The sequence below is a fragment of the Fundulus heteroclitus genome, chromosome 20 (genome assembly GCF_011125445.2).
Source record: "Fundulus heteroclitus isolate FHET01 chromosome 20, MU-UCD_Fhet_4.1, whole genome shotgun sequence".
In the NCBI taxonomy this organism is placed as follows: Eukaryota; Metazoa; Chordata; class Actinopteri; order Cyprinodontiformes; family Fundulidae; genus Fundulus; species Fundulus heteroclitus.
The window spans coordinates 6,206,113-6,228,992 of record NC_046380.1 but is presented as its reverse complement, the minus strand read 5'-3'; the positions used below and the strand labels follow the sequence as shown (position 1 = coordinate 6,228,992).

At 40.5% G+C, this 22,880-nt stretch overlaps 1 protein-coding gene across 1 annotated transcript in view; it reads right to left on the bottom strand.

Annotated features, from left to right (window-relative positions):
- ptprt (protein tyrosine phosphatase receptor type T) overlaps positions 1-22,880 on the bottom strand; it is a gene marked incomplete in the record, with an annotated part of 394,538 nt that overhangs the window by 16,856 nt on the left and 354,802 nt on the right. The window contains 9 exon segments of the mRNA XM_036124734.1: positions 2,090-2,215; positions 3,255-3,386; positions 3,465-3,638; positions 3,802-3,951; positions 7,382-7,517; positions 12,064-12,218; positions 20,273-20,389; positions 20,558-20,655; positions 21,035-21,071. Of these exon segments, the coding sequence (XP_035980627.1) occupies positions 2,090-2,215; positions 3,255-3,386; positions 3,465-3,638; positions 3,802-3,951; positions 7,382-7,517; positions 12,064-12,218; positions 20,273-20,389; positions 20,558-20,655; positions 21,035-21,071 (1,125 nt within the window).

The following is a 22,880-nucleotide window of genomic DNA, read 5'->3' as shown; positions in this document are numbered from 1 at the left end:
GCTAGATTTCCATTCTGTTACGGAATGGTTGATGTGTTTGGTTTCTCTGTCCTCCAGGAACTGCCTGCATACTCTTACCCTCTGAGGCCGGGTATTATTATTCACCAGGAGGAACGCAGAACCTACTGCACCAGTGAAGGGTCTAACAATGGGACTAAGGACTTTATCCCCAACCCTAATGGGTGCCGTCATTTGTCCTGGCAGTAAGCACGTCTAGAGGATGTCGGTCCCTCAGGCCATCCTCATGAAGTCTGCTTTTAATGGTTTGGTCAGAGACATTCACGCCAGTGACCCGCTGGAGGTCACTTTGCAGAGCTCTGGCAGTTCATCTTTGTACGATGGAGCAGATACCAGTCCTGCTGATGGGTTTAGGACCTCCAACAGCCCTGTGCAGCTCTCCTACAGTAGCTGCCTGGCTCCTGAAATCTCCTTTGTGCTCTTGTGACTGTGCTGGGAGACTCAGCAAGCTCTCTGTCAATGCACGCACTGATGTGCCTTACTGGTGCAGTTGGACTCCCTGTGAAACCTCTGAATGGTCCAGATATGGCTTCATGCCACCAGTGGTCACACTGACCCAGGTCCAATACAAAACTACTGATAGGCAGTCAAAAGGTGAGGCGGGGAAAATGTTTGTGGCCTCCACCTGCAGAACAATCCCTGATTTTTTGGGTCATTATTGCCCCTTTAGAGCCCCTGTTGCTAATTTTATTAACATCAGAACAGCTGAGACTGATAAACGACCCTTTCTACTACTAAGCTGACCAGATCAATAATCCAGAGGTTTAACTGACTGGACATTATCCTCTAATTAAAATGTGCACCTTTAAGTTTTTTTTTTCCAGCAATGTAAGTCACCGATCACCGAACAAATTCATCTTTTGTAGTTGCAGGATCTCCCACTGAAAAATGCAATTTTTAACTTTACTACATTTCAACAGCGAAAAATATTCCATGCTGAGAGGAAGTTTATCTTGACAAAATAACTAGTGGCACATTTATTGGTATCACTAGCATGCTCCCTGTTCTGATCTGTGATGCTGTGGGCTTGTTTCTCTTCCAAAGGCGCTGTGATCCTTGTTACGGCGCTTGGCTCGGTGAACTCACTGAAAAACCAGCACCGTTAGAATAAACAGCTGCCGGCATCTATCAGTAGCTGAAAACGGGTTCAGCTTTAGTCTGTTAAAAGGACGATGATCTAAAAAAAAATGGCCAAATCCCGCCGAAGAAAGACAATTCAAAATATGCAGAAGGTTGAAGATACATTTCCTTGTGAAATTCTTCTTTCTCAGCACATTTTAATTTTTTTCACCTTTTGTCTCTCTCCTCTTTGTTTTGCACTCATTTTTATATTTATGTCTCTCTTTTTTCTCCTTTCCCCTCTTTCACAGTTTCCCTCATTTGATGGCTTAGTGGTTGGTGCTTCAGACTCTAGCAGAGTGAGATGTGCGGTTATGGCGATGATATAAGCCATTTCACACTACGCTGGTGATGTGTTTGAAAGAGAGAGAGAGGGAATATAGAGGGGAGGCGGGAGAAGAGTTCACTAAGCACTATAGGAGCTCACAGACGAGAGGGCAGCACTGGAGTTGTACCGTCATGGATGGGCGAGAAAATGAGATGAGAAGGGAGTAACAAAACGGAGTGAGACAGTTGGAAAGAAAGGAAAGGTAAGGCAAAAAGTCTCATCATAAAAGGTGTCCTTTCAAAAGTCAATCAAGGAGAACAAAGTTCTGAAACAGATCGGCTTTCAATGCGGCATGTTGCACACATTTCTTAACGGGCCTCAGTCTCCTACCAAATAAAATTATTTTCTTTTTCCCATAAACCCTGTCCTTAAACATCTACACAGCTTTATACTGATCTTTCTAAGCGTGAGGCTGCCCCCGGGTCAGAACAATCACATTTTACTGTATCTCATCTCTATAAATAGGAGCAGCATCTTTAAACCGGGCGGCGCAATGAGAACCGTGCAGGAGCTGCTTTAAATTTTACTGCTGTGACTTCCAGATATTCACTGCGGACTTGTGTTAGGAACCTCCAGCTGCGTTCAGTCAAATCATTTTGGGTTATTGAAGAAAACTGTACATACCCGAGCCATGTTGCAGATCCTGAAGATTCGGTTGATGATGTCTTCGTCTATGTCCGCTGATATGAACTCCACTTGAATCGGACCGTAGCAGCACGAGTTCTTCTCGGGCCAGTACTGCATACATAGCTATAAAAAAAGAAGAGAGGGACTGTGTGTTAATCAGGTTGAGGAATGTCGATGCTTCCTCATACTCCATTAGCATATGATTTCTACAAAATGCCACAACGTGATGAGTCTTAAAAGCACTCTGCATGCTTTTAAGACAAGAGTTAAATTAAGGTCATTCACGGACCCTAACTTTTTCTTTCCCAAGAACTTCCACTGCTAAGCCTGGGCTTTGGGTTAGCTGAGTGGGTAACTTCTCCCACTGCAGCAGGGTCTACCAAGCTCTCCCTCAGTGGCTGAGAGTGGGAAGGACACTTTCATCGCAAAGCGAAAAGTCTCTATTCAATAAAACTATATTCAACCAATATATCATGGTGACTACACTTTATGGCCTATACAGTAGTATATGTTATAAAGTGTTATAAAAAAAATCATCTTAAAAACTAAGGCATTAAAAAGTAGTTGGCTCAAAGTCCAGGGAAAGATGTGATCGATACAGACTTCTGTGTTCTAAGTGGTTCGGGTTGGAATGTGGCATTCTAACCATATACTATATATATAATTTCACATACCACTCTTAAACACTTATTTTGAACTCAGGGGAAGTTAGTACCAGCCCCAAGAAACTACTGAGGTTCATTTCCTGTAGTAAAGTACTCTATTACTGTCAGCCTGACCCAGTGTAAGTATGAAACCCTCGGTATTGTGCTGCATATCTACCCCCCCCCCCCCCCCCCAACCCCCAGCTCATTAAGGAATGTGGCCTGAGTGGAGTTAGTGAGTAGGGGGATTCAAAGCAGTACTTCCTGTAACCGTCATTCTACCATTTATTCCTTCACTAAGCAAACAGCTTAAAAACAGACTTGTGTCTTCAGCCATACTGAAAACCCCTATGTTTAGTAAAAGTCTCTTTGATTCTAATAATAAAGAAAATGGACGTACAATTACAGTAATAACAATAATGACTTAAATTTAAACAAAACAGAGCTAAACCAACCGGGATTCAAACCCAGGTCCCCGATATCAAAGACCCAGACATTCAATATAACTCTCATCGTACCTGAGCTGCATCCATCTCATTGAGCATGACGATAGAGGAGCAGTTGTAGTCAAACACCAGCCTCCAGAAGTCGCCCATGGTGTTTGGCAAAGGATGCTGGGTGACGATGAAGGCTGCTGGCTGTTTGTGACTCTGGAAGGTTAAGATGGTCCACAGATTAATGGTAACTAGCAGCACTCATAAGTGGATCATAAGTATGTCTGAACTTACGTCCATTAATGCAGCGTTGATGTAGTTGGAGCTCTCTCCGTCCACGGATATAAGAAAAGGCAGGCATCGGTCAGCAGACAGAACGTCCATACTGCGATTCTTGTCATGGTTCCGGGGTAATAAACCCACACTGCAGTCCTCTGGGCGAACTCTAGGCGTCACTATATTCAGCGTCTATTGCATTTATAAACACGTTTAATTAAACCTGCTTCATCTTTACAATCCACCAGAAAAAAAAGAGTTGGATTTAAGGAATACAACTTGGGTAAACTTCCAGATAAAGATCTTTTGGGACATTTCCAAAACCTGCGAACAGCAAACATGCACACGGGCTTACCTGGAACTCGTCTTTAATCTGGCTGGAGTTGGTCTGGGGATCCAGTCTGCTGATGTTGTAGTACACTGCTCTGAACTCGCACACCGGAATCGCCGTATTCCCACAGAGACACGCTTCCAAGATGGCATCGTGAACAAACACATACTGCTCCTGCAACACGAACAAACGACAGACCGGGGGGCGTCAACGTCTTTCCACAGTGAAAAAAACAAACAAACACCACCCAGTCTTCTGACTCTGGGAGCAAACAGCTATTCAGCCTTGAACCTGCATCTGATCCTTGAACCCTGCTCCACTTTCTCAGAGCAGCGACAAGTGTCACTTCATGAGTAAAAGATCTGTTTGTGGCCAGCAGCAGTTTCAGTTCACAGCTAGGAATATAGTTTCTGTTTGCTTAAGTATATAAACACGACATTTGCATTCTGGTGCTCTTTTGGCAGGCTTGCAGTGAGTTGATGGAGCAGAAAGCGTTGTCGTGCATTGGCCCTTTATGATAAAGTTGGCTCTTTCCGTCTGAATCCCCAAACCCACAGATAAACGTATCGCCTACCGAGAGCTGCGGCAGCCAAAGTGCATGCTAAGTCACTGCTGTCTAAACCCACTCGCTGTTTTATCTTCCGTCAGTTCTGTCTTTTTGTCTTTGTCCCACACGCGTTTGTCTGCTGCTTTGTCCCTTTTTCAATTTGCCTCCAATGTTATCTCGCAGGTTTCGGTCTCCGCTGAATTTTGATTTGTTGCCCTTCGAGTGGAGAGGCAAGTTTAAAAGCATTATCATGGTGACCTCTCTTGGTCGTTACCTGCTTTAGTGGCGTTCGCATTCGCACTTGCGTGCAGAGACACGCGCACAAACAGATGAGTGATATACACACACTTCTCTGTGGCTTTTAAAAGATTAATTGCTTTGTGTTGTGCGGAGCAGGATTATAATAGAGGCGAACAGCATCTACGCTGACACAAATTGCTCCCACACATATTTAAAAAGGCAGGGCAGAATGCATTTAGCTTGGTTTCAAGAGGCACACACACGCACAAAGCTAGCTGTAACGCCACCGCTGCCATTATAATAAAGAAAAGCCCTCAATGCGACGTTCTGGGTAGGTTTCATGAACCCGACACTTCTATAATGCATCCAAAAGTCGTTTTAGCCTCGAAGCCTGAGCTGTTCCTTTTGTAACGGTGGTAAAAGTTAATTTTTTTGGAAGCACACTATTCTCATTAAAGGCACAAATGGAAAGCAGAGGCGGGATGGATTAGACGGGCTTACAGTAGCTTAGGAAGGAAATGAATGCTTCTGTTCCAAAATGACACGGCCAACAGTCGCAGACAGTCTCTTTAATAACGGCTGATGGGGCTGAATAAACAGCGTAAAACAATGCATGTAACTGCAGACTGGCGCTGAGAAAAGCAAGTGTTGAGGAAATACCTGCAGTGGTTTAGGAATAATCAACAGCTGACAGTTCTTGATCCTTGGAGCTACCTTGGACAAGGTTTCTAGTCAACTACTGTAGACGTAAATTGTAGTTTTTCATTCATTTCAATGTTCGGTCTTCACTCATATGAGTGTATGAGCACCTTGACATGCCAATATCCGCCCAGTCTACCTTCTATTAGATTGAGACGGCATCTCTTTAGGTGGCCCAACAGATTTTTATTCAGATTTACTTCCGGATTCTGTCCTTTGATTCAGTTTTTCCTCATTATGTTTACTTGGACTATCTGTGATGCTCATTTATCTAGCTGATACTTGAAAGTTTGGTATTTGGAACTATAATTTTCTTTTAACCTTTAACATTTGTTTTTGCTAAGGTTCATGATTAGTTTAATTAGACATGCAATCTCCCACAACACTTTGGCAGATTTTACCAAAGCCTGGATATCCAGACGGCCTTAAGGAAAGGCTGATCAACTGGCCTTTTCACACAGAACCCTCTATTGCAGGGATCACCAACCTTTTAGAAGTCGAGAGCTACTTTATTTGTACTGTATCATACGAAGGGCTACCTGTGGTGACCTTTGAACTAGATGAGTCAGAGCGCACCTAAACGTTATGTAAATTAAACATGTTTTTAATGCATTTATCATTTTAAGTCTATGTAAATACAAGTATGATCAAAAAGGAAGCGCATCTAATTAAAATAACATATTAGATGCAGCTCACTAGAGGGTTTTGCTAGTTTTTTAAAAAGGGCATGTGGCTCTATTGGGTTTACAGATAAAGGTCTGAAAAAGAGAAAACAAGACTGAGGAGCCATTGTGTTAATAATAATGCCTTAAAGTGTTAAGAAGAGAACGTGCAGACAGGTTTTAAATGACAGGATGGCAACAGTAGCTTAAACAACCACTTGTTGAACACTGCAAAAAAGGAACTAAAAGTAGGTAAAATCCTCTTGACATTAGTGTATTTTTCATTGATTTGAGCTGATAAATCAGACTATTTGTTAATGGTACAAGATTTTTGCACTTAAAATAAGAACAGTTCATCTCCATCATCTTATTTCAAGTGCAGGATGTCTAATTATCTTATTTTAGGGGTAGAAACTTATTCCATTGGCAAGTAGACTTATTTAGCTGCTCAATTCAAGGAAAAATATACAAATTTTAAGAAATATTTACTTACTTTTAGTTCCCTTTTTGCAGTGAAAAGAAGGTATGCAAAAAAATTCACAAAATATGAAGATGGGCTGTAGCTAAGACCACTTCTGTCAGCTAAGAACAGAAAGCTGAGTGTACAGTGATGCAGGATTACCAAAACTGAACCAAAACTTAACAGTAACAGACTTGAGTCTCAGTTTCACCCTCAGCATTCTGATGGTATGATCAGAAAATGTGAAAGCATGGATCAAACCCTGCCATCTATCACTGCTGCAGGGTGGTGAAAATGTTTTCCTGCCACACATAAGCACCAACTGAGCAACGTTCGACAGCACAGCCGTTCTTTTGTGCCGTTACTGAACATTTCTATCCCTTTATCACCACAGCAACCACCTCTGCCGTTGGCTGAGTCCAGCAGCAAAGTGCACCAACTAGCAAAGTAGCTGACAGAAATTCTACAAAGCCTCTTGCAACCTTCCTGAACAGTTTTTTCCCCACACGTTCTAAATAATTAAGGAGAACTTCCAGGGGTTGCAATGTCAGCGTTTATTCTACAAATATTGATGACTGCCAGCACTGTGCCGTAATTAATACACAATGCCGTTGACTGTGGCTCTACCTTTTCCCTCCCTGCTACTGTTGTCCATTAGGATCCTTTTGATTGGACTTAACGTCTCAATAAACTGCGGCTTTAGTCCAAGGATGCAAATGAGTAGATTTTGGTGTGACCTGATGAAGAGTGTATGCAGAAATAAAAATACAAGGTGCTTAAACAAAGCATTAGCTGAAGAGTGTGCAGAGGTGTCGTACCTTTATTTTAGTTTTCAACCTTTACATTTAAAACCTAAACCACGTTCTTCATAAATATTTGACACAAATGAAAGAATCCTAAATCCTTTAATGTTTTCCATCCAGTGCACATCCATCCGACCTCTCCGCCCAGACTGACATCTGTGTTCACCAGAAATGTGCAGATTGTCCCTCCTACCTCCGTCTGGACCATGTTGACTCGTTGGGACCTCAGCTCACGGATGCAGTTAAAGATGTCCACCACTCCTTCATTCTCTGCCATGTCCAGCATGATGTCCACAGCGATGAAACAACCTGTCCTCCCTGCACCGGCGCTGCAAAAACACACGAAAAAGGCTGAACTCACCTGCAGGCAACACGTCTTGTTTTGTGACAATTTTTTAAAAGGAAGAAGAAGCTTTGTTTCAACAAAGAAAAAAAAAAGTTTGCTCAAAAATGCCAAGAGCCAGCAAGAAACAAAATTCTTGATCATCAATAAAATGAAACTCTGATGTTCATGGTGTGGCCGAAGCTTTACAAACCAAATACATTCTTGTGAGATTTGCCTCATACATCACACTCAGGGCAAATTCATAAGCACTATATACCAACTTTACATCAAACTTTACAAGATTGGGAAAGCAATCTTAAACTTAAAACCGCCAATGAGTTTAAGTAAAAAAGAGGCTAATTTTCCATACCTGGTTTAAAGTTTGTTTGGTGTATCTGAAGTATGACAGAGCCATGGAGCTCTAAAGAGGAATTATGTTTTTCACTCTTTTTACTAGCACCCCCTTTTAATCTATGGGTAATTTTTTTTTTTTTTTTTTTTTTTGCTCTTTACTGCTAAAGCACCAATTTAGCAAAGACTGAAAAACGAAGGCAGAAATGTTCGCTGAGCCCCTGCTCTCCTCTGTCACCCAGAAGCATAAAGAGAATTTAACATCATATGTCTTGTGTTAAAGTGATGCAACCTTAACAGCGACACCTGGAGAGAAGAGACACAGCAACAGATTGAAGGATGGACTGAATGAGCGGAGGAGAGAAAGAAGCAGAGCTGTGGGATGATGTGAAGAGGTTACTGTGAGCGATAGGAGTGATCATCACAGAGAGCAAAAGAGGCGCCGGGTGAAGGGATCGAGAGGAAACCGAGGGAACGAGGCACAGAGGGATGGGGAAGAGGAGGCAAGAGACCCATCTTTCATTTCGCAACCCTTATGACAGTTTTCAGAGATGGCTAGAGAGAGAAAGAGAGAGAGAGAGGAAACAAGGAGAGAAGAGGGAGAGAGAGAGGCAGAGAGGGAAGGAGAGATAGAGAGGAGAAGGAGAGAGCGCCTCAGCAGATTACCTGTCAGCGTCTGTGATTAATGTAGAGACCAGAATACTGGTGTGTGTGTGTGTGTGTGTGTGTGTGCGTGTGTGTGTGTGTGTGTGTGTGTGTGTGTGTGTGTGTGTGTGTGTGTGTGTGTGTGTGTGTGTGTGTGTGAAAGCATTGTGACACAGGCCAACAGCGTTAGAGTGCCCCCGGAAATTGGAAGTGACTGCCATAACTTCCTGCCTGTCCGTCCACATACTTCCAGCACACTCGTCTGTTTACGTGTCGACTCTCTTCATTTGTCTGTCGGCTGTTTTCCTCCATTCTCCGGTTATGTTACACTCTTTCCTTTTTTTTTGGGGGGGGGGGGGGTCCACAGGTAGTTTAAACATTCTCCATTGTAACCCCCCCCCCCCTACTTTTTGTAATTTGACTGTAACTCGAGGCATAATGAGATGCTGTCGGGCAATCAGGAAACTTATAAAACAGATGGGATGACTGATGCAGATTTGGTTTCACATTTACACTCATTTTCAAAGCGTGCAGTGCAATTATGATTAAGCATTTAAACATCAAACCAATAAACCGGTCTTTAAAAAATGTCATAAACCCATTTATGTGAGAGGGTAAGGGGAGAGTGACACATTGTGGAAAAAGAAGATCCCAGGAAAACATTTCCGAACGATTTGACAAAAGGCTTTAATTGTTCACCTGGTCTCTGAAAGCTCTGGCCGGACAAAACTATCTTTTTTTTTTAATGTGTTTGAGACGCCTCAGGGTGATTAAGACCTTAACTTTTGGTAACAAAGTTTGAATGTCATCATAAATAGCAATCCCAATTTTACCAACATGCTGTGAGCTTGACTTAATTACATACACATTGCAGTAAAATCATTTAATTTATGTGAAAGCGATTTCCCAGCACCCTGGTAAGGCTTTCCGAAGTGAGAAAACTACATTTCATAATTTTGGCTCTTTTACACTTATGAAGAAAAGGAATCTGCACGTCATGCCCCAATTTCACTACAGTCTAAACTTTCAACACACAAGCAATTGTACCTTTCATCACTTGTTTGCCTTTTATTTTATGTTATAGAGGTAACCACTGTTTCACAGTCAAATGCAAAAGAAAATAGGTCAGACTAAAAAAAATACCAAGAACGGAAAATAGGTCGGAGAAAAAAAACCAAAAAGAAAAACACGGGATAAATGTTTATGAATTTTGAAAATAAATACATTTATGACAGAATTTTTCTTTTATTATTTACTAATATATTTTATTATTTACTAAGATTTTGAAATGTATTTTGGTGAGATCTACACTTTGCATTAAAGTTGACTATAAAATGCAATCATAAGTTAAAATAATTTCTGACAAATTGAGAAATCTAGTCCAAACAGCTTAGTTTGCCAGGTATGCATACACCTACGAGGAATTTGAGTTTGGACTGTGAAATGCTCACAATGTGTTTACTTACACAATAACGCAATAATGCAGTAATGGAGATCAAACTGCAGTATCAAAACGTATGACCATACTATAAACAAGCGGACAAATTGAGACAGTAATGCAATGGTGCAATGAGCAGAATGCAAAGGATGCAGGATTATTGCTGTTATTATGATTATGTACATGTCTGAAGTGGAGATGATGCACAGGTGCACATACACATAAAACATACATGTCCACAGTATGATGAGTGCACATGATTGACTTTTTAGGGCCTGAGCATGATAGAATTTTTGTGCTTTTTGCTGCTAGTAAAGCCAAAAGGTTTATTAATCCAATCCCAATCCAATGTTTGTGTGGGCCAGTATGGGGCACGCAAAGGCTTAAATGTTACATACAAATGTCCAAGCACTCCATTCCCAATAGCTTTATTTTTTAGTAGTCTTTATAATCCAATTATACTTTAAGTTGTGATTTTAAGGTTACTCAAAATGTGATTAACCTCTAGTTTGTCTGACATTAAACACTGCCCTGAGGATAGTTTTTTTTTTGTGCTAGCTTCAAAGACAATGGATGAAAGGCAAACATCAGAAAACCGCCAGCCTTTAAGTTCCAACTCCCATAAAAAAACACCAAGATGTGCCACACAATTTTAATTAATAGGACAAGGGATTAAAATACACTACCAGTCAAGAGTTTTAACTCATCTTTGTCATTCAATGGCCATATCCTTATTTTTATTACTTTCTACATTGCAGATACAAAGTAAAGACACCAAAACTATGACTCAAAACTATATGAATTATTTATCAACTATACAGAATTAACAGGACACAACATTGTGAAATAACTTAAAACATCTCGTATATTTTAGTCACTGGAAATGCTTTTCCAACTTTCTTGAGTTCTCAGAAGTAGTTATAAAAATAAAGACAAACCATTGAATAAGACGATGAGTCCAAACTTTTGACTGGTAGTGATTTTGTGTTTGGTCTCATTTATCAAGGTTTACAGATGGGGGGGAAATTTAACAATGTTCATGTGTTGAAGAACACATTGTTAAAAGGAAGATGACAGGTGGAAAAAAGTTTAAGAGGGGGCGGGTCTTTGGCTCTTCACAACCACTATTGAGCATTTTTCTCATGGATAAACCTCACAGACACAAACGTACTCTCCCAAACACCTACAGGTGCTCAGATTCAGGTGCTTACAGATACACTTCCATACAGAAAACCCTTATTATTATCTTCAGCTGTCTTTTTTTACATGTCGTATTAATTAATACTGTACATACTTCAGTGATGGTATCAAGGCGTTAACTGACTGTATCTGTAATACGTTGTCGGCTGGTTGTGATTTTCTTTTTCCATCTCTGTGTGCAGGTGAAGAAGCAGACTGAGCATGTTGCATCATTCTTGCCCTTTTATCTCCTGTATTTTTCACCTTTTCTCCCTTTTTTTCCTCTTCTACCTTCTTGTTTTAGTGTCCACACGACATGAAATATTCCCAGCATAAATTATAATAAAGCTACTTGCAGGCATAAATCAAGCGGAACACTACGGCGAAAGCAGTATGGCTCTGCTTGTGAAAGTAAAATCTGTTGGGCTCTTTTTGGCATTAAGACAACAATTCTTGTTGCAACATTGCCAGACAGGACACTATTAAAAAAAAAGAAAAGTAAAGTAGAAAGTGTAGCAAATTATGTATTTTATTTATCTATAGAATAAATTGCCTCCCTATTTTTCTGTTCCATCTCTAAATTGTGCTTTTAATGTTTTTGTTTTTTTTCTGGTTGAGACCATAAATGTACACATTTGGTCTTCTCAACATTCAGAAAATTGTTAAAGCAAAGCTAGTTGAAACATTTTATTAGATATTATAGGTAGATATAATATAGATTTGTGTGGTAAGACAGGTCCAGCAAAAAGATTATACATTTATATTTGAACTTAGTCCGGTGATGTTTTGTGAGTAAAATATATATAAAAAAAGACATAGGAAAACATAGATCAATGAAATTAATCTAAAAATGAGAAGAAGAAAAAATATCAACTACCAGAAGGAGACGATGAGGTTTTTCTTCAGAACAAAACGACATGTATGTGTGCGTCGTTACCTGCAGTGCACCGCTATGGGTCCGGCGTCCGGTGGATTGAGGAACTTGACCTGCCGTATGAAGCCCAGCAGTCCCGTGGCGTAGCAGGGAACGCCGTGATCCGGCCAGCTGGTGAAGTGGAACTGACGAAGTTCACGGATCTCATGATGGCCCTTCTGAAAAAAAGCAGGACACGCTGTGCTCAGTGGCATGTTTTGCAGCGAAGGCTTCCAGAAAGGACTCGTGAAATGTGTTGGCCTTTTCATCTCTTGACTATGATGAATGCTGGGACGTCAGGAAGCTTTTCATTCCTCTTTTGGGGCAAACTGACAAGAAGACACATCACAGTTCAGGACCCTAATTTACAGCAGGGATTTTGAGGAATACAAGGGCCTTGACGTGTCTTTGGTTTCACATGGAAAATAAATCAATCTTGTGGATGTCTAGATGGCGCTTTGGGCCACTTCTGGGACTGAGAGGCAGGATGACTTATCGTGGCTCATTTGCGTAATTTACAGGGGAGATTTGAGGAAACTGAAGGCCACTCAAGCTCCATAAAAAAGATTAAGTGATTTCACAAATCTCACGATGGCTCTTTGGGGAGAGACTACCAGGAAGAAATGCCATGGTCCAGTCCAGCTATCCAGTTTGCTACCAAGGAGACTAACACTCTTAACTCTGTCGGTTACAACCAACATCAACGTAAAAGTATACATCTAAATACAACTTTGTAAGGGGGGAAAACAGTAAATAAAAGGCAAATAGATGAGGCACAGTTTTTTTGCAAAGTGTCACATAAATATTGGAAGTAAAACGAGCATTCACTGTGACTGGAGGTGAACCAATAAACTGCATTTCTGCAGGCAAACATAATACCCGAGGATAAAATGGCTGTTTGATATAAATACCATTATACAGCGGAAATCATGTTGAGCACCTTTATTCCATTTAAGCTTTACATAAAACATGTCTTACCCATGATATGCAGGAAAAAAAACCTCCTCAAAAATCTGATCCTTTTTTACTTTCCACTGCTGGCTTATAACATGTAATGCACATGTGTCTCTTTTAGTTGTTTTAAAACTCTGTAGCTAGACCAACATGTGGAGCTAAAAGGCATGCAAACCTTTCCTGTGCTTGAACTCCTACGATGATTCTATATTAAATTTATTATTGATTTTGACATTTTATGAAATTCATAGCATTAAGTGGTTCCAAACACCTCATGAAATATCCATCAAGCAAAACTGGCCACATTAAAGCTCCCATCTCCTCCTATTCAGAAAAATATCAAAAATTTAAACTATATCGCTTGAGAAACCGATGTAGTATTCTCCACTAGCTAATAACTACATTTGATGTTTTACAAGTTGTTCAAAGTCCCAAAAATACCTAAATGTATATAGATTGCTGATTTTATCAGCTGATGTGTCAGGTACTCGTCTGCCTGTTGTGTAATATTGTAAGTGAATCTGTGTTATGTGTCTGGTTGTCAATCATTTTTACTCTGGCATTTGCGTCCATTTAACGTGTCATTCTGTTGGTGGTTTTATTTTCCACCACATATGAGCCATTTCTTTCATAACTATAATCTGGACTGTACAGTCAGACTACACCTTATACGTATTTGAAAAATGCAATAGTTAAAAACCACATCTACCGTCAGATCACGCGGCATGACACAGGTGCAAGGTTTGCTGTTTTTACTTTAATGAGGGAATGGAGGGTCAAATGAGCAAAGTCTGCAGTCACAGAAGATACTTGAGGCCAGCAGGGGAGGTTGATTTAGAGTCGAATTGGGGAGTGCGTGTGAAGCAGGGAGCAGCATGATTTACAGCCTTTCTCACAAACTACTGCACTGCAGTTACTAACTGGTTCTGACACACAGATGTAAGGAACCGATAGTCATGCAGAAAATGACAAAATAAGTTATTGCTGTTAAAGTTGGTTCCACAAGTTGTTGGGGTGTACTTACTTATCGACTCACAATGTTTCCATGTTGACTTCCTCTTTGTGCAATAGATAATCACAATGTGTAAAATGATGAGTTTTTGTACACTTGATTAGATTTTAAAAATATCTTAGAACATAATAATGACCAGATCCCTTTTATGAAACTCTAGAAGTCCAAGAGGGTGTACTTTCTTTTTATTCATGGCAACCCTGAGGCCAAAAATCCCCTTCGTTCCTATTTTGAACCTAGACCTGCGTCACGCATTGGGATTCTGTTTCCTTTTCCAGAAGATTATTTTTTTCACCACACTATGTCCTCCTTGTTTAATTATTCAAAACAATCGATTTCCTTTTATGCTTCTAAACTGAGAGGGGCTTAAACGGAGAGCGCTATGATCTCCTGAGTTCAGTTTACTCTCTAAGAATAGAAGCTGAAATGAAACTGTTGTTACCGCATTCCTTAGTTCCCTCAGTTCGGCTCGGGCTAAGCAGAGTTGTAGAGGATTCTACTTTTAAACATGTGCCTGATCGTGGCTTGAAAAGAAACGTTGGCTCGAGGAGGCCAGAGAGGGAAAAGGGCAAAAAAACAGGTTGAGAAAGAGTAGAAGTCAAGGAAAAAGCGATTGGACTGAGGACTGAGAGACAGGAGGAAGAGGAGTGGTGGTGAAGAGAGGGATACAGGGCAGATTACAAAGAAACTGGAGGATAGAAAAGAGCAACAGAGGTGTGGAGGAAGAGAAAGGACAAAAGGCTGCATAAACCCAGAAAACCACAAGGTAATTTGATGAGTCCACTTTCCATCGATCCATTCTTTATGATGTTGAAATTACTTCTCTGAATCAATAGGCGGTATAAAAACACGGCCTCGGATTTGTGGTATTTAGATTTATAAAATAAAACAAAAACATTAAAATGTTTGAAGGAAAATGAGCTGCTGGAAATGCTGCTCACTGTGAAATGAAAGAATAATTCCCAACAAGATCTATCATTTTAACAGTCTCTTACCCATCAGGCATAACTGGAATGGATCTGTTATTAAAACACAGTTATTTTTAACATATAACAGTTTTTATTTAGATAAACATTTCTGTATTTTTTTTCTCCAATATTTCCTTTTTCTGCATATATTCTGTTCCATTCTTTGTCCTGTTATAAATAGACACGGACTGCTCTGACTCTGTTTTGTAAGCCACATAACCTTTATTGTCCTTGTATCCTGGACCTGAATATCCAGGGATGACTGGATGAGAACATTGCCACTGGACAACATAACGGGGTTATTCCAACAAAGGCAGAGCTTTTTATAACTCAAAACAAACAATGTTACAATTTTACTTTATATTTCCCCCTGACATTGATTTGTTCAGCAGGTTACCCTGAGCTACCTCTATAGTTATGTTGCTATAGGCTTAAGCTGCTGGAGGACATCAGGGTCTATTTCTCTCACTCTGCTGAGTTCTTCTACTGTTCTTCAAGTTGCATTGTTTGTTGTTATTTCAACTTTTCACTTTTTGTTCTATGTCATTTTTCTCTTCATAGAAGGTACACCTGGTCTGACGTCCTGTTAGCTGTGACATCATCAGGGGAGGCAGATCATCCACTATTACCATCTAACATAGAAAGGATTCCTGGGTCAATGTGAGCTTCTGTGCTTTCTGTGTCTCTGCTCTGTCTTCTCTAAGCCCCAGTGGATCGAGGCAGATGAGCGTTCACACTGAGCCTGGTTCTGGTTCTGCTGGTTAAAGGGGAGTGTTCCTCTCTACTGTCGCTTCATGCATGCTCGTTATGAGGGATTGCTGCAAAGCCATCAACAATGCAGACGACTGTCCACTGTGGCTCTACGCTCTTTCAGGAGGAGTGAATGCTGCTTGGAGAGACTTGATGCAACCTGCTGGGTTTCATTAGAGAGGAAATGTTTAACCAGTTATTTCTTCCACAGTGTCTTTTGCATTTCTCTAACAATCCATTCTAAAAATTATTACAACTACAGAAAATACAAAGGGAATGCCTATACATATATTTAAGAAGCATTGGCATAGATGTTATAATGGCATTGGAAATGGAGAGATGGATTTATCTTTATTCTTTTGTTGTTTTTATTGTGTTGAACTGGAGGACTAGGAGATCCATCATTTTGCCTACTACTGGAATAAAAAACAAGCTTTCAAATTAATACCCTTTTCAGTGTATGTTTAAATTTAACTAACCTAAGCAGTGTTTTATCCCTGGATTAAACATGGACTGCCCTTGCTTCATGAGAAGCCCAATATTCCTTTTTCCTTTCACTGAAAGTTTATTCTGCTTAAGTGAGACCTTCCTGGTTTGTAACAATACAGACTGGAGCAGCATTTTGATTCACTCCGCATTTCTGTGTTGGAACATATTATCAAGAACCTTCACCATTCACGGTTCAATTAAGTTCTGATTAGAGGTTATTGGATTAGTCAAGCTAATCTATTAAGCTGCTGTGCATTATTCCTCCTCATTGTTATCTTTTGTAGTGTTGCTGCTTTGGGCCGCAATTTATTCCTGGTGCTGAGAAGCCTACTACAGTCACGTTAGGCTCTCCACAGTGGTAAGAACTTGATGTTTGCAAACAAGCCTAAATCATGCTGATAATTAATCAACATGATTCTGCAGAACTCTCTGACATGCTGGAAAGATAGTTAGGTCACGTGAATTTACGTGTCCAAGCAGAGAAATGTCAAGAACACGTTTGGTAGTGAGGGCCGAGGACCAAAGTTGAAAGACATTGTTATGAACATAAGCAAAGTAACTCTATAATTTCTGGGAATGCTTTTAGACAGTTTGTGCCAATCAACATGCCACCTCAGTACTTCCATTGAATGGGACAGAGAACAATCAGCTCTAGTTCAGAAAAAAACAACGTTCTTACTGTAGTAATCAAACTACAACTGAATATTCTCTGGTGCAACGTATGCAACTCCAAATTGAGAGTAAATTTGTAATACCAGTGTTACATTATTGCAGAATAAGGTCAACTATATCTCAGTAACAACATTGCATTATCTCATGTTACATTATCTAAAAGCTTCACTCACATCGGGATGCAGGATGCATGAAACTCAAATCTATTACTTAACTTTCTGATTAATTTGACTATGAATTATTTAGCTTTTTGGGTTACTGACGGAACATTGAAATTTTGTTCCCAGATGGACAGCTGATCTTTAACACATACTAAAAGTTTAAATGAGATAGTAATATCACAAACTTTCTGCAGAGTCAATCACTACACACCTCCAAACTTCATATGGTCTTCAGATTAGTGTGTGTGTGTGTGTGTGTGTGTGTGTGTGTGTGTGTGTGTGTGTGTGTGTTTGTGCATACACAGGTGTGTGTATACAGTCCCCGAGTCTTGTCGGGGATAGTAATCAGAACAATGGGGAGCAGAAGTGGCCAATAAATTTACCCTGTTCCTGTATTGTAAACATGCCTTATCACTGTAACAAGATAATTTCAGTCAAGCACATCTGTGTCTTTGTGCAATAACCTCACTTAGCTGCATGTGAAGATGACAAAAGTCTGCACATGAAGTGGTTTACTGTGCAACACAACTTCTCTTAAATGATCTGTTCCAAATAAAGCCTGTAGGTTTTAATTATTTCTTTTTAATTTGTATTCAAGGAAAGTTCCGATCTTACACTGCCAAATCTTTGTTTGGGCAAAGATTGTTTGATCTATATAGTTCTAAGTGCTGTTTACTAGATAAATCCACTCTTAATGGATTATATTTGCTGGAGGACAACAACAAGTGCTTCATGAAAGAAATTCTCTTCAGCTACACCAGCGACTACAAGGTGACATCTGTTTTGCACAGCGAGGAAGGGACACAGTGAAACTAAAGTTGCACTCTTCTGCATGTTTTGTAAAAAAAGAAATCCACTTTCACAGATAAAATGAACTCTTTGAAAATATTATTTGGCATTCCATGGAAGAGATATGCACCTCCCTCACCCACAGTTTTTCTTTACCACTGATCCTGACTCTCAAACACAGGCTGCTTTTTGTGATCTTTTTTTCTGTCCTGCACCTATCCTGCTCTCTCTCTATCTCTTGTAGAGACATTTGCATATTTCCTCTTTCTTTGAGACTCTGTCGGCCTCCCTTACTCGCTGCTCAGTTAATCTCTTTGGATGCGCCATTAATAAATGTTTTCCTTAAGATCCTGCTCTCATTATTCACTGCAAGTGAAGCAATTTAATTGTTGCCTGCAACCTGTGCACTCACTCTCTGCCTCTGTCTCTCCATGCCTTTGTCTTCCTTTTGCTTTGTTTTTCACACTCAGGGAGTAACAGGAGCTTTTTTAGCAGGAAAAACTGAACATTTTGAACCTGAGTGTATGCATTTGTATGTATTATTGCATGCTGAAATATATGACAGGCATTTCAAAATCAGCTTTCCTTTGAAAACTCACACACACACTCAGACATAGAGGTGCTTTGGATTAATGGCTTGCTAAATGCGCTGACGGCGAGGGCTAGAGGACTTGTCTTGATAAGCTGCTTTCGTGTGAGTGTAAGGAGGAAGGAAATATGGGATGGAAGAAGAAACAGGGTAATGTGCAGAAAAAGCAGTGACGGAAGTCAAAAACATGTTTTAAGATGTAGGTATTTAAAAATGTGATTTTGTGACTATTACTGTCAGCAAAAGGTGAAGTAGCCCCCTTTGAAACTGATATGAAGATTAGCTGTAGCTGACAAAGTCGTCCTACTTTTTCCTTACACAGAAAGCTCTATACTCTCAAACAAAATATATATATATGTTTAATTTAGACTTGAGCAGGGAGCCTATTTGTGTTTTACTTTCTTTTCAGGGTTCAACAAGTTAAAACTGATGCAGTAAGTAGATTGGTGATCTGAACGATCGTGATTGGTGATAAAATGTAAAGAAAAACAACAGCTTTTAATAGTGATGGTAACAGTTTTTCCACACGCACAATGCAAAAGGAACTCAATGGATTAGGACCGAACAGCTGTGTAGCCGTAAAGGGTGGTTTATGCTTGACGCACATACGTTCCATGCAGAAATAAGAAGTGTAAACACATCTGCTGCATATATGGTACGTACAGCTTTTCCTCCAAAGTAGCACTATTCTCCTAAACTCTAGAGGGCAGCATTGTGCTTCTACACCAAGCGTACTACATCTCTCTACACGTAAAAGTGGAAAACACAGTTGTTTCCAACATTTTAAAGCCTCTTAATGACAACGATTTCTGTACAGGAATGTTTAACAATTAATTAATCATGGTGATCTTTATAATAATTATAATAACAATTGAACTTTATTGATCTCACAATGGAGAAATTCACTTCTGCATCTTAACCCATCCCCTTGGGGAGCAGTGGGCTGCCACTGTACGGCACCTGGGGAGCAATTGGGGGTTAAGGGTCTTTCTCAGGGACCCAGAGTGCAGGCTGTGGGGATCGAACCGGGCACTTGCAACCTTCTCAGAGTGTAAGAGCGCTGCTCTAACCACTAGGCCACCACTCCCCAGATCTGGCCCTTTATGGGCCAGATCATAAAATCGGCTATATTTATAAACCTCAGCCAGAAGAACGCTTGCTCCTCCTCCATGTTTTTACGCTCAGGACTATCTGCGTAGTTCTGAATCTTGTTAGGTACGCAGAGTGGAAACGTATGGCCGCACAGAGGGGCTTGACAGCCAAAATGATGCAATATGGTTGCACGGACCTCGCGGATACGTCAAGTATAAACCAGGATTAAGAAATCTACTAATCAGTAAGGTTAACTGGAAAAATAAAGGCTACAGTTTGCTAGGGAGCATAAAGACTGGACTCTGGATGATTGTGTGAAGGCCATGTGATTTGATGAGTCCAGCGGCAAAAACAACACAAAAAAACAACAATAAAAAACTGGGAAATTCCAGAAATTGGATCAAGGCCTTTTCAAAGATTTACCATTGAAAAGATGGTTAGTGATTTTCATTTCTTTTTCTCTCACTTTCCTTTTGACTACAAGAGCTGAGAAACAACCGTCATTGATAATTTGTTACTCTCCAATACCTGGTGATCATGACAATCCAGGTTTAGATTTAGTAACTGTGTGAAGAAACAGCCCAAAAAGAGCTGCCTAAAAGGTTCCAATTCCCATATTTCTTCTAAAAAAATTTGTTCATCAGTCTAAGCATAAAATCTTGATGTTATATGAACAAAGATATCAGCTGCTCCTACAGTGAGAGGGAGCACCGCCTTCATGTAGTTTGCAAAATCTGCCAAATAAACCAAGTCTTACCTTTTGGACAGTGAATGTCCGGATGACATATTCAGCCAGGGGCTCTGTTTCAATCAGGGTCACCTTGATGTCTCCATATACCTCCGTCTCATCAGGCCAGTAACGGACACATTTCACCTGGAAAACAAGATTCACCCAAACACACGACTTTAAGCACAGTACACAAGAAACTGGAAGTTGAACAAGTAATGGCCAGGTCGCACAGAGCAGATGAGAAATAAAAAAAAAAGATCCCAGGTACTCTCAGGGCACAATCATTTTTAATAGCTCTGAAGATGAACTCACCCTTCCCACCTCCACCAGATTTGTAACCATGACGATAGAGGCCGAATTCTCCTGCCAAACCATCCTCCAGAAATCCCTGACTGTTTCCTGCATGGGTCCTGACAGACACGCAAAATACACAAATCACTGCTGTGTGTGTGTGTGTGTGTGTGTGTGTGTTTGTGTGTGTGTGTGTGTGTGTGTGTAGATGGTGGAAACTAATGCTGGAAAGAAAATATCAGCAGTGATAATGCCGAATGTGTGCACTTACACACCACCAATCCAGATAGCAGTTTTGGGGGTTTGAGGTAATGGGGTCTTGAATTTGTCAGGGGGATTTTATGCAACTGTTTAGATTTAGGAGGCTGCCGTAACAGCCTTCCAGTTCAGAGCGATGCCATGCTGGAGGTAGCCACACACACACACACACATTTATATCCACACAAAACCAGCACCATACATCAGCTTCTCACACATTTATTGCATCAGCTTAATTACCTTGTGTTGCGATGTAATGTCTGGGCCTGTGATACCCCTGTGAATCAGAGAGAACAAGGCATTAAAAATGTTATCCATATCGTTCTCAATGTTTTTGGTTGCATTTTGGTTCATGTGATCTTTCATTTTTACTCCTTAAAATATTTTTTTTCTCTAATTTCATTTAATTTTGTCCTCTTTCTTTCATTTACCCACTTAGGGTTTTAGGATTTCACACATCAGAAAGCAGTAAAACCGATCCCATACCAGGTGTCAAGCAAAGTGGTTGAGGGCTGATATATTGGGCTTGTTTTACAGCCACGGGACATGAACAATTTGCAGTCACTGAGTGAACCATGATCTTCTCTATAAAAACGTATTTGAAAGGCAAATATGAGCCCGTCTGTCCAACATCAGTCAGCTCAAGCTTTACCCAAACTAAGTCATCAAGAGGACAATGATTGTAAACGTAGCAGTAAATCTACAACAGAGGCTTAAATAGAAAATAATCCAAGCAGTTAAATTGCCCACTGAAAGTTCAGACATCAACCTGATTAAAACACAGTCATGGGACCTTAAGAGAATGGTGCAAAAACAAATCTCTGCAACCCTAGCCAAATTGTAGCATCGTATTAGCTATGGGTAGAGCAGCTCAATTATCATGGCTGATATGTGGCTAACCACGCTAGCTCTGGACCCACACATGAAAACAAACAGTTGTCATTTACTCCAGGCCAACAGAACTAAGGAGAGCACATCATTGTGACAATAGTGAAAGTTCTTCACCCAGACAGACCTGCTGCACCAGAGACAATAAAATACTGGACTTCTTTCATATCAACAGCAAGGGGTTATACAGGTCATCACCTCTCCTTCCCCTGGGGGGCTCAGATCGCAGCCTGTTTCATCTCCAGCCTGTGTATAAAACCCTTGTACACAGAGAACCAGCTGTGAGACGCACAGTGAAAAGATGGTCTGAGGAGACTGAAATCACTCTCATGAACTGTTTCAACTTCCTTGTGTGGAAAAAGCCCTATGCTCTTCATGGACAGGATATTGACAGCATCACAGAATGCTACATGAACTACTTTAATTTCTGTGTGGAGAACACTGTGACCTCTTTAAGGTACAGTGTTTCTCCAATGACAAGCTCAGGATAAAACTTGAAAAAAGCTGTCCTTAAGGAGAAGAAGAGAGCCTTTAGATCAGGAAATGAGGATAAGATGAAATCTTTACAGAAGTAACTGAGAAGGAAGATCAGGAATGGAAAGAACATCTACAAGAAAAAATATGAAAGACCAGTTCCAGCAGAAGATTAGTGCGGTTTGGAGGAGCTGGAAAACAATTTCAGGTCACAAACCAAACTTCCAGGATGTAGTGAGTGAATTATCTGAAATGGTATAATCAGACACTCACCCCTCCCCCAGTCCAGTCTCTCCTGCCTCAACTGCCCTCATCTTTGACCACTGCTTGCTTTTCTTCTGTGCGAGCACCATTCCTGTTCACCCGCTATTGTAGACCTTTCTATCAACTCCCCAAACTGCCGTCTTCAGAAATTCTCAGATGACTGTCAGAGTTGGTATCATTCGAGGTGACAACTTTTAGAGTACAGACATTGGACAGAACTTTGTGGACTAGTGCCCGCCGAGCCACCTCCTGATCAACGCGGGAAAAACCAAGAAGCTGGTAGTGAACATTCAGGGAAATTACATTGAGATGTTGGGCTTTAATAAGTACCTGCATGTTCATCCAAACAATAAACACCTGAAGTTACGGCACTCATCCTCTCTACAGAACGGGTCTAAGCAGACTCAACCTGCTGAGTACACAGATCTTTTGGAGTGCAAGGGGTACTCCTGATGACAAG